This window comes from Rattus norvegicus, chromosome 4, assembly GCF_036323735.1.
Source record: "Rattus norvegicus strain BN/NHsdMcwi chromosome 4, GRCr8, whole genome shotgun sequence".
Taxonomy (NCBI): Eukaryota; Metazoa; Chordata; class Mammalia; order Rodentia; family Muridae; genus Rattus; species Rattus norvegicus.
In genome coordinates, this window is record NC_086022.1 from 161459332 (window position 1) to 161471379 (window position 12048).

At 43.3% G+C, this 12048-nt stretch overlaps 1 protein-coding gene across 2 annotated transcripts in view; it reads left to right on the top strand.

Moving 5' to 3' along the window:
• Positions 1-12048, top strand: part of Ferry3 (FERRY endosomal RAB5 effector complex subunit 3) — a 35272-nt gene that overhangs the window by 390 nt on the left and 22834 nt on the right. For both annotated transcript variants that reach the window (NM_001106623.1, XM_039107454.2), the window contains exons 2-6: positions 2473-2667; positions 5033-5178; positions 6709-6890; positions 10168-10267; positions 10366-10487. In NM_001106623.1, the coding sequence (NP_001100093.1) occupies positions 2490-2667; positions 5033-5178; positions 6709-6890; positions 10168-10267; positions 10366-10487 (728 nt within the window). In that variant the 5' untranslated portion in view covers positions 2473-2489. The remainder of the gene's footprint in view (positions 1-2472; positions 2668-5032; positions 5179-6708; positions 6891-10167; positions 10268-10365; positions 10488-12048) is intronic.

The window sequence follows — 12048 nt, forward strand, 5'->3', positions numbered from 1 at the left end:
TACTGTCTCGTTCACCTCATATCGCACCCGTCCCTACTAACTTCCCCATCCCTACTAGTCTCCGCATCTCCACCAGTATCCTTTCCAGATTCATGGCGTTGTTTTTGTTTGTTTTTGTGACCCAATATCTTATCCAGAGCAGATGTGTGAGCATTGCAACTACTCGTTGGAGCCTGGTGGGGGCACCCGTGAACACACATCTGAAAAAACTTATCTTTCCTGAATCTGCCCATAGAAAACAGTTCCTTATTGGCACATGGGTCCTTCTGAGTCTTTCTCTCGCCTCCCTTTGCTGTTGATGGGCCCAATCTTATGCAGACATCTGACACTGCAGTGAGTTTATGATTGTAATGGCAGTATCTTGTCAGAAGATGGCATTGTTTTCTTCTCTATGTTCTGGTTCCTATATTTTTCCACTTCCTTTTCTGCTGTGTTCCTTGAGCCTTCAAAGGGGTGGTATAAATGTCTCATTTAGGGCCGAGTCCCTATCTACCACTTGTTCTCAGCACCTTGTGTCACCTGGAGACTCTCCACTCACTACTGTTCCCTGGAAAGAAACAGTTCTCTGATTAAGGCTGAGAATAGTGCTTGTCTGTGGGTAAACATAAATATTTAGGTGGTTTGACCTTGTTCATTTAACTGAACAACAGTATTTACATTTCTCCTTAGGGCCCATCATCTTCCCTACTATGGGTTTCTGACAGGGATTATAGTGCCAGGTAGGGATATGCTCCAATGGAGCTGACCTCAAATCCAGTCAGAGAAAATTGGATACCCTCATAATGGTGTACCAGTTAGGTATGTCTCTCCTAGCAGGTTAGTAGAGTTCATAGAGTCCACCGCTGGGTTAGACCATTAATGAATTTCTCTTAGAGCAGCCTCCATAGTATCCTCAAGGTCTATAAAAGATAGCCAGCAAGGAGGAAACTTCCAGCTGAGTTCCAGCTTGATTTTTCTATATCATCAATTGAGCTGTACAGTATCTTTAACAACAGAGTTTATCTTCTAGTTTTTATGGACAACCTAGAACGATTTAGGTCCTAGCAATGTGAGATCCAGTTAGGAAGCTGATGACTGGCTCTTTAAGGAATTCCTGTGGATTGTTGTCTGTAAGCAGGTGAAGGCAGGCACAAGGTAAGACAAGGCTGTGATTGGGCAGTGAAAAAGTAAGGAGGGCACAGAGTTTTGAAGAGAGAAGAAAGAGGGAGGAGGGAAGAGGAAGAACCAAGATGGAGGAGGAGAAGGACGACCCAGATCTGTGTGGCCTTAAAGGGCCACAGGTAGTTATGAATATTTCATAAGGGATGAATTCTTATAGGACAATTTGCCTTATCTAGGTGGGCAGTTTATATTAATATTAATTGGTTTGGAGTGTATCATGTGGACATTTTGTGGAGTGAGGATTTACTGATATAAATCTGATTGATAAATTACAAGCTTATTAGGTTTTAATTTTAACAGGTTGCTGGTAGTTGTGACTGTAACCATAGGGGATGCTAGGAATGTGAGCAGAGTTCACAGCAGAGTCCCAAGAGGGTGGTTACTGCTGGGACCAAAGAGTAGCCGGTGACAATGTGGGACTAATCATGGCTAGCAGGGAGGTTGCTGCAGGGCCCAGGGAGTAGCCCGTGACAGCTTGGGATGGAAATTGGAAGCTTAGTGAGTCTAGTTGAGACGCTGCTTTGCTGACTGAGATGAAAATACCCTGGAGCCAGCAATAGTGTGGGTTGGTAGATTCCCTTTTTAATATTTGCTGCTCCACATTCCTGCTGTCTTTGCTACATTTTCTTTTCCCTGAATAGTGTCCTGTGTGCCTCAGGGGCAGCGTCCTTGTGTGGTCCGTTCTTCTGTGCTTCCTACTTGGAGATCATTCTTGTGTTCTCATATCCTTTTCCCATCACATCTCATGACCTTCAGTGTCTAACATCTTCAAGCTACCACTGGGTCTCCGTTGTGTTTGGCCACTTTTATGAGTTCCATAAACTAGAACACATGTGTACCCCACCCCACCTCTTCCTACGTTTCCTCTTGCCCTTAACTCAGTATTAAGTACTCATTGTTCTTGCCTAGGAATAAAAGTACCTTTGAGCATATTTTTGCTCTGAAATTTACTTTAAAATATCTTTTCATTCTAAAAAATGAAGGAAGAAGAAGCATTTGATTTTTGTCACGAAGATGGATGTGCAGGGGAAAGTCGAATAGGCTGGTCATGGTGGTGCACACCCTTAATATCAGCATTTGGGGGCGGTCAGTGCTGAGCCAGGATTAAATGTCTGGCATCATCCCAGGGTACATGGTGAGGCCTAAGTCACCCTAAACTACACAGCGAGACCTTGTCTTAAATAACATGGAAGGAAAGTGAAGATTAGCGTAGTTGGCTCAGCGTCGCCCAGCACAGCCGCTGAGTGATGGGCTTTGTTTTAGAGGTGTTCTGTGGCCATTTGACTCATGGCTCTTTCCCTCATCCTACAGAAATCCTGCTGAACAACATGAAGAAAAACCGAGAAAGGTTCTCCAGCAAGGAAAGAGAATTCGTGTACAAATTCCAGATAGGAAGTGAGCGCTTAGAACTGAGAGTGCCCCTCAGGTTTCCCGTGGACGAGAATGCCAGTCATCTGCATGGACGTCTGATGCTGCTGCACAGTTTGCCCTGCTTCATAGAGAATGGTGAGGACGGACGGACTTTTGCTCCGCTGTAGTCTCTATCATCAGAGGTTTCTTGGTAGAACACAGATTCTCGAACTTGGGATGTGACCCATGAGGCTACACAGCTGAATGTTAGGCTCACGAAGAACATGGCAACCCGAAAAGGTTTTCAACACAAGTGAGCGAACATTAATGCAGAGCCAGCTGCGTGGTGGGTTCAAGGTGCTCGCCGCTGGTGCTCTTTGTGTGCGGTGCCACGGTGCTGCGCACCCGCAGTGAGCGCTGCCCAGAGCGTCCTGGCGCAGACTCAGACTGCTGTTCGCACTGCTTTTACAGCTTTCAGTTCTTGTAGAAACGACGGTCTCATTATAGAACACGAACAGTTTAGTATCTCCCTCTCCTCCTTCCTCGGCATTGAAGCTTCAAATTACTGTATCTTTAGACTGCATCGTGTTAGAATGTTTGCGTTTAAACATTTTTATTGCGTTTATTTGTTGTGGAGGCAGAGCCTGCGTGTGCACCCCAGAGTGTCTTCTGTGTGAAGATAGAGAACAGCTTACAGAGTTAGTTCTTTCCGTCCACCACGTGGGTCCCAGGGATCTAACTCAGGCTGTCAGCCTGGCACCAAGCATCTTTATCTGTGAGCCATCTCTTTGGCTCCTGAGTGTTTGATTTTACATGTCGCTGCTTGAGCTGCTGGCTTGGCTTTTATAAAAATTTGTTTAATGAATTTTGACATGAAATTAAGACAGAATTGCTAACACTTTCTGAAAAGCCCTTAAATTTCTGTTTTGCCCTCCTATACTAAATATTTATGAAAAATAGTGTTTTTGGCATCGGCAATTATAAAATCAAAATGAAAAAGTTAAGTGTACTTTCAGTATTAATTATTCAGTCAGTATTTAATTATTGGTATAAAAATGATCAAGCACATCTATTTCATTAGTATACATCTTTTATTTTGTGCGCATGCGTGTATGTGTGATGTGTGTTTATGAGGTGTATTTGTGGGGAGTATATGTGTGTGGGGTGTGTGAATGTGCGTGTGTATAGGTTTATATGTGGGCATGTGTGTGGGTTTATGTGTGGGTGGGTTTGTGTGTGGGCATGTGTATATGGCATGTGGGTGTGGCTTTATGTGTGGGCGTGTGCTGGGGGGTGGAAGGGACAGAAAGTTGATGTTAGGTCTTCCTTTGTCGTCCACCTCTTTGTTTTATAGAGAAACGGTCTCTCACTGAACCTAAAGCTCACCAATTCAGCAAGACTTGCTGGTTAGTGAGCTCCAGAGATCCAGTACTGCAGTCTGTCTCCTCAGTGCTGGGATTATAGTCATGCACTGCCATACACTGTATTCTACACAGGCCCTCGGGATTGAAATCATACTTACACAGCAAGCCTTTTGCTTGCTGAGCCCTCCCCAGCCTTTAGTTTAGTCTTTAATAATCAGATTTGTATACTCCATAGTAACATAAGTTTCTTCATGATTTTTAAACAGTGAATATTTGATTTTGTATATATATCACCTATTTTACAAACCTTTTGTCTTAGTTGGGTTTGTATTGCTAACTAAAGACCAAGAGCAAATTGGGGGGGAAAGGGTTACAGTTGCAGTCTATCATGGGGAAGAGACTCAAGGCAGGGGCCTGGAGGCTGGAACTAAAGCGGACGTCACAGAGGGACACTATTCACTGTCTTGTTCTCCGTGGCTTGCTGGGTCTGCTTTCTTCCAGTACTCGGGACCACCAGCCCAGAGGTGAGATACCACCCCATCTGTCCTCCCACATCAGTCAGGATCGAGGACACGCCCCACAGGCCTGTGCGCATGACACTGTACTGGAGTCCTCTCTCAGCTGAGGTTCTCTCTGAGATGAAAACAACCAGGAACCTGTACACCCGAGTCATGAAAGACATTGTGTGGTGAGGAGTCAGCTTTATTTTTAGGCCCTGTTCTCCCAGGGCTACCAACTAGAGCAGAAAACAGTTTGTAAGGGAAGCTAGAAGCATTCTAGCACTGTCCTGTCATATAAACCAGAGTCAGGACACAAACAGGGCATGTCCTCACCCCATTAGTAGTTCTTAGAGGTTGCTTCATCCCAGACAAACACTCTCACTGGAAACTTGTTAGATATATGGATTCTACATTTTAAATTTTTTAAAAATTGCACATTTATTCATTTTGTTTATTTACACCTCTGTGTGTGCATGTGTATACCACGGCACATGTGTGGCAGTCAGAAAACAATTTTAATTCTCTCCTTCCATCATGTGGGTCTCGGGGACCACTCAGCTCATTTGGAATGGAGGTAAAATTAGCTTTCATAATAGAGTGCTTTACCCTACCATGTGTACATCTTGCTGAAAATGGCATCTGTCATCCCTCTTACAGACTTAAAAGAAGCTCTGGCCCGGTTTATAGAAGAAGAGTCCCTCAGAGACCATGACAGCGATGCAGAAGCATGCTTGGAGGCGGTTAAGTCTGGTGAGGTAGATCTACACCAGCTGGCGAGTACATGGGCCAAAGCGTATGCTGAGGTGAGATGGGGGTCAGAGCATTGCTTCCAGACACCGCAGACCTTATGAAGATGTTTTAGTTGTTGAAGTCGTAAGAAACAAAGTATAGAATCCAGTTTTTGTGCAAACCAGTTACATACAGTATATGTTTCTGTTCTGTGTCAACATGAGCTCCTAAGACAAAGTATTCTTATTACATTTTTGTTTTACGTGTGTGTGTGTGTGTGTGTGTGTGTGTGTGTACACGTGTATGGGTTGCTTGTGCCACCAAGCACTTGTGGAAGATAATTTAAGGGAATCGTCTCTTACTTTCCACCATGTAGGTCCCAATGAAGTTTCTTGGGCCCAAAAACAATCTTTGTTATTTTTTATGAACTATGTTTGGAATAGTGACTATGGAAACATGAAGCTACTTTGTCCTACATAGTCCTTGGAACATGTTTACATCAAAAAATCAGTCTGAAGTTCCGGTCCAGCTGATGTCTTGTCTGTCACCTGACAGCCTACAGCAGTGACCAGAATTTATTCTCAGCTTCGGTTAACCTCTGTTCTCACCTGTCTTCATGATGTCATTATTTCTCTGTAGAGTCATGTGATTAGTGTGCCCTGTTTCGTGAAATCCAAGACACCACACACATCATTTTCTTATTTACTAACTTCTGACTCTTTTAGAATACATTTTTAATAGTCAATTTTTCTTCTGGTTATAAATTATTACATACAAATTATATTTATTGTACTGGATAGTTTTGTTAACCTGACACAAGATAACATCTGAGAGGAGGGGATTTAATTAAGAAACTGCTCTCATAAGATCTTCTGTGGGAAGCCTACAAAGCATTTTCTTACTTAGTGATTGATGGGAAAGGTCCAGCCCATTGTGGGTGGTGCCATCCCTGAGCTGGTGGCCCCAAGTTCTGTAAGAGAGCAGGCTGGGCAAGCCACGAGGATAAGCCACTAAGCAGCACCCCTCCATGGCCTCTGCATCAGCTCCTGCTTCCAGGTTCCTGCCCTGCTTGAGTTCCTGCCCTCAGTTCTCTTGATAATGATCTGGAACTGTGAGTAAAATGAACTCTTCCCCATGGTGTTTCACCATGGCCATAGTAACCCCAAGTGAGACATTTGTCATAAAACACATTCAAATACAACTCAAGTCAGTGGTTGTGAGAAGTCCCACTGTCCTGACATGGATGGTGACCGGGATGGTGTTAGCTTTGTTGTTCATACTGTTGTGCAGGCACCCATATACATCATGTATTGGAATGAGTTCGTGACATACTGACATTCTTACTGTCCTGGGCACTTCCTTCCCTTGTTCTGCAGGAGTACCTCATACCTTTTCCTAGGTGTTTCATAATAACAAGTTAGGTCATATCTCTCCTCTCTGTGTTCTTTTTCTATATTCAGAGATTCCTAGAATAACATCTACATGTGTGTAAGTGCAGGGTCTCTGTGTCCTTGTGCAAAAGCACAGTCGTAATATGCATGCTTTTTCCAGTAGCATGTTAAACAGCAGTGCTCTGACATGACAGAATGTGTGTCATCTCACAGACAACCCTAGAGCATGCGAGACCTGAGGAGCCTAACTGGGATGAAGACTTTGCAGATGTGTACCATGACCTAATCCATTCTCCGGCCTCTGAGACTCTCTTAAATCTGGAACACAATTACTTTGTTAGCATCTCAGAATTGATTGGCGAAAGAGATGTGGAGCTGAAAAAGTTACGAGAGAGGTAATACTCATTTCTTGTGTTACAATTAAATGTTACATTGTGAAATATGTTAACCTTCAGGGCAGGCTGTTTGCACTTTTATAAAATTACAACACTTTGGGAAATGCTTCAAATGAGCTGTCTTCTTTGATCTTTACACAGCCCCACACTTAGCATCTTCACTGTGCAGGTGAGAAACCTTGGGTTCCATAAATTCACTGATTTATCCAAGGAAAACTAGAATTTTATCCCAGTGGATAAGAAAGACTTCAGAACTATTAGCCCTTCCTCCTTGTTCTACGCCTGCTGGGAACCTCTCGTGGGTGGTCTTCCTCTAGGCCATGGCAACTCTCAGTCATCTTATAAGCATCTTGCATTAGGAAGAAAATAAAAAGAACCCTAGAATCATCTCGGAATTTTAATCAGATTTGAATTCCTTCCAAATAGTTTACCTAAGACAGCATGAAGAGTGCTTCCTTGGATACACATTTCAGAGCAAGTAGAAAGCTGCCAGCTTCTTTAGTATAAAGTGTGACTTCTCAGGTCCCTCCCTCTGTTCTGTGAAGTGTGATGTAAGAAGGGCATCCTCCTAGACCATCCATGGGATTTAGCAGATCATTTATTACTTCAAAGCATTTATTTAAAAGTACGGGTATACATACCATCAGGATGAATTTTAATACTACTTGCATGGTGTTTTTGTTGTGGAAGCTTGTTAAGAGCAAATAACACTTGTTTTTTGTGACTGAATTAATATTAATACCAAACAAGTCAACTGAAATGACCCGCCATGTGCTTGTGTTTCTCATTAGCCTCGCATAAGAAAACAATAAGACTAACAGTGTATGAATAATTTGCCTTATTTTTAATTATTATAGTTAAGAGATTAAAATATAATATAACCATAGATGGATTTCTTTTCTTTCATGATGCTGAACAGTGAGCCCAGGCTTTGAGCCTTGTGTCTAAGATTCAGCCAACTGCCAGCCAACAGCATGAGGGGAAGAGAGTTATACCTGTTCTGAACATTCTCAGCCTTTCTCTGTGGTAGCGATTGCTGAGTAATGCAGTATGACAACTAGTTACATTGTTGCACTAGCCTTGGGAAGGGCTAGAGATCAGTTACAGCATGCTGAGGGTGCGCAGAGATGATGCAAACGCTCTGTCTGGAAGGCCATGTGAGTCCCAAGGGTTCCTTTCTGCTGACTCCCGTGTGCTCCTGACTAGTTCTGCCTGCTCCTCCTGAGAAGACCCTGTCTGTTCACCTCTGGTCGGGCTGCCCTCTTTTCTAAATCAGAAGTGATTCCCATTCTGTTTGTTTATTATTCTCTGAAACAGTTCCTACTCTACCACAGACAGTGAATTAACTCACCGACTATTTACCCTCTCTGGAACTAATGATTTTTCTATTGTAGAATAAGTTTTTTGTTTCATGTTTTTGCTTTTTTTTTAAGAGAAGTAATACTGTTTATCATTTGACATTCAGGTTACAGTTGTCATCCTTGGTATTCTGAGCCAGTCTATAGTGAACACATTATATGAAATAAAATAAACTTTCTTTTGAATTTAATCCAGGCAATATCTTTAAAAATAATTACATGATTAACCACATTTTAGATAACATTCAGGATGATGTAAATGTTCATGAAGTTTTGTTGAATTGTTTTTGTCTTTTTTAATGAGAAATATCCTGCTTTTATGAAACCATATTCTAGACAGTTCTTTAAACTTTAGAAGGAAGGCAATAATATTTTCATCCACCAGGGGGAGGACTTGTAAAATATTAATGCAAATCTGTAGACATTTTTGTTTCTAACTGAATCTCACTTATAAGCGTACTAGTCACTGGACTTTCTGAAACAGTAATGATCAGCAGTGGTGGTGCACACTGTAATCCCAGTTCTCCAGAGGCAGAGGCACGAGCCCGGCCATGGCTGTGTAGTGAAACCCTGTCTCAAAACCAAACCAAACAAAAGGGCTTATGGGATCATCTCATTGCATGTAGTGAAGTGGGAGCTATAGCATACAGAATATTTCCAGATGTCAAAGTGTTCATGAGTGTAAATTTATCACATATACCTATCCTACTTAAATGTTCTGAGTAAGTTTAAACTCAGTTTTAAGAACAAATTACTTAACTAGAATGGCAGTAAAACTGTTTAATTTTATTTATTATATATTTTTAAATTTATATCTTTACTTATTTTTGTATGTATATGTATGGAGTATGTACATATTCATGTGGGTGTTTTCATGTGTGTAGGTGGGTGGTATGTGTATGTATGTATGAATGTATGTATGCATGTATGTATGTAATGTAATGTAATATATGTGAAGGCCAGGTCAGTACTGAGTGTCTTACTCAGTCTCTATCCACCATACTTTTTGAGACAGGGTTTTTCACTGAACTTGGAGCCTGTGTGTTTGGCTCCATATCTGCCAGTGCATTCCAGACTTTACCTGACTCTGCCTCCCAAGCCTAGGGGTGCAGCTATGCTACCACTCTTAGCTTTTCTATGAGTATGAGGCATCCGACTGAACTATCTCTCAGCCCCTCAAAATATCATTTAGAATACTTTTTGAATGCATTTATATTAAAAGATACTTTAATACAGTCAGAACAGACAATAAATTTTAGAAGTACAGCTCAGGAAAATTTTCACAGAGCAAGCCAATATCCAATCAAGAAATAGACGTTTTCCAGCAAAGCAGAACCTCCCTAATGCCCTCCTAGTCACCGTGGCTAAATAACTGCTGTCTGTCCCTCCACCACCATTGTCTGGCTTCTCCTGTAGGGGACCCATTCTGTCCATTGTTGCTCTGGGTCAGTGAAGAGAGTAGCACGAGGCTACATCGCCAGGTTGTAGTTCGCATTGCTTCTTAAAGTGACTGTGACGTAACTGTGTAATCGCAGTCTCCGGGTGTAGTAGACCGGCTCTGCATTGAGCTCGTGTCAGTTCACACACACTTGCCTGGGGAATCAGCGTACGCTGCTGTAGAGCTTTTCTTGAGGACCTGAATGAGAAGGGGTGGAGCAGCCGAGAGCTTGCTTGGATTTCATCTGTCTTCAGTTATGGATTAAGCTCAGGACAGTGATCTGGCTGCCTATGAGACGGGCTTGAAGACATAACTGTCAGTTCTCACATACTCATTTTCAAGGACTCAGAGCATTTTCAAGGTGTTGGAGTTTTAATCCTTAGATATATTATCTATCATAAGTTAAAAATTATGTTTTCACTTGTGGCCGTGTGCCCTAAAATTGTGGTGAACATATCTCAGTTGTTCATTTGTGTTTTAGACAAGGCATTGAAATGGAAAAGGTGATGCAGGAACTGGGGAAGTCGCTCACAGATCAAGATGTGAACTCACTGGCTGCCCAGCACTTTGAATCCCAGCAGGTAAGTGAGAGCAGGGGTAGCGGTGGCTTTACATATGTCATTGTGTTTCCTCTTTCTTGTGAAAAACTGGCTGCTTGGGACCCTCTCTCTCTATTTAGGACTTAGAGAATAAATGGTCAAACGAACTGAAACAGTCTACAGCTATCCAGAAGCAAGAATATCAGGAATGGGTGATAAAGCTTCATCAGGACCTAAAAAACCCCAACAACAGCTCCCTCAGGTATTGACCCTCCACTGTCGTGTCGCGTGCTTCTATCATGGTTGATGCTTACTCTAAAACTGAGTCCTGGTGGTTACATATGCTTGACGATGAAAATCAAAGACTTTATAGTTCTAATTTTTAAAAATGTATTTATTTTTATTTTGTGTGCATTGGTGCTTGGCCTGCATGTTTGTCTGTGTGAGGTGTTGGATCCACTGAAACTGGAGTTAAGACAGTTGTAAGTGACCATGTGGGTGCTGGGGAATTGAACTCAGGTCCTCTGGAAGGAGCAGCCAGTACTCTTAACCACTGAGCCATCTCTCCAGCCCTATTTTGTGTTTCTTTGAGACAGATTCTCATTATATAGCTCTGCTGACCTCAGACTTGGCGTTTAGCCTAGGTTGGCCTTGAATCTGGGGAAATCCCCCAGCCTCAGCATCCTAAGGGGTGGAATTACAGGTATTTTTCTTTCATTTCATTACATTGTATTACACTTGGCATGACTGGATGAAAGCCAGACACTCAGTAAGCAGAAAGAGAAAAGGTCTTTAAGTACAGTAACCCTGTTTCCAGAATGTGCTAGCCCATGTCATAAACATTGGTGTACAGCCCAGGCTGGCTTTGGATGACCATTGTCTCTATGTCGTGTCAGTCTCCCAGTAGTCTTACATTAAGGGTAAGAAATATATCTTCTTCTTCTTCTTCTTCTTCTTCTTCTTCTTCTTCTTCTTCTTCTTCTCCTTCTCCTTCTCCTTCTCCTTCTCCTTCTTCTCCTCCCCCTCCCCCTCCCCCTCCCCCTCCCCCTCCCCCTCCCTCTCCCTCTCCCCCTCCCCCTCCCCTCCCCCTCCCTCTCCCCCTCCCCCCCTCCCCCTCCCCCTCCCCCTCCCCCTCCCCCTTCCCCTCCCCCTCCCCCTCCCCCTCCCCCTCCCCTCCCCCTCCCTCTCCCTCTCCCTCTCCATTCTTTCTTTTTTCGGGGTAAGGGGCTGTCTGTCTGTTTTGTCCAGCTGACAGCGGTTTGCCAAGCCCCCTTGACCCTGCACCTAGCACACTCAGTAAGTACTGGGATGAGGGACGCACAGGTGCACCTCTGTTTAGTCAGGCTGGGAACGAGCTCAGTCGGTAATGATCTGAGTTTGTCCCCTGAGCTTCACACGTGTACAGCTTTGTGTGCACACATGCCTCCACAGACAGGAAAGGAGCTGGTCAAACCTCCCCGTGGCAGTTCTATTACGTCTTTCCTGCATGTGACGGTCTTTAACTTGCTTCACTGTTTTCCAAAACTGTTCCATCTTCTAGGAACAGCCCAGGCACTTTACTTCGAAGCCAGAATTTTGACAACAGTAGGGTTCAGGGGTCAAGACCCAGCATGCCGTGGGCTCTCTGTGCATGAGTGGGTGCACTGACCCAAGTGTAGAGCATACACTATGTGTTGTAGGCAAGCTACTGAAAGCCAAGGATTTAAGGGAGCTAAAAAGGTTTTGGTATAGAAACCACCCATCCCTTTGCCGCTGTGCTTTCTGGCTCAGTGTGCAGGGCACTGTGTAAATTCTGACCTCTAACTGCTGCTTCTTAAACCATT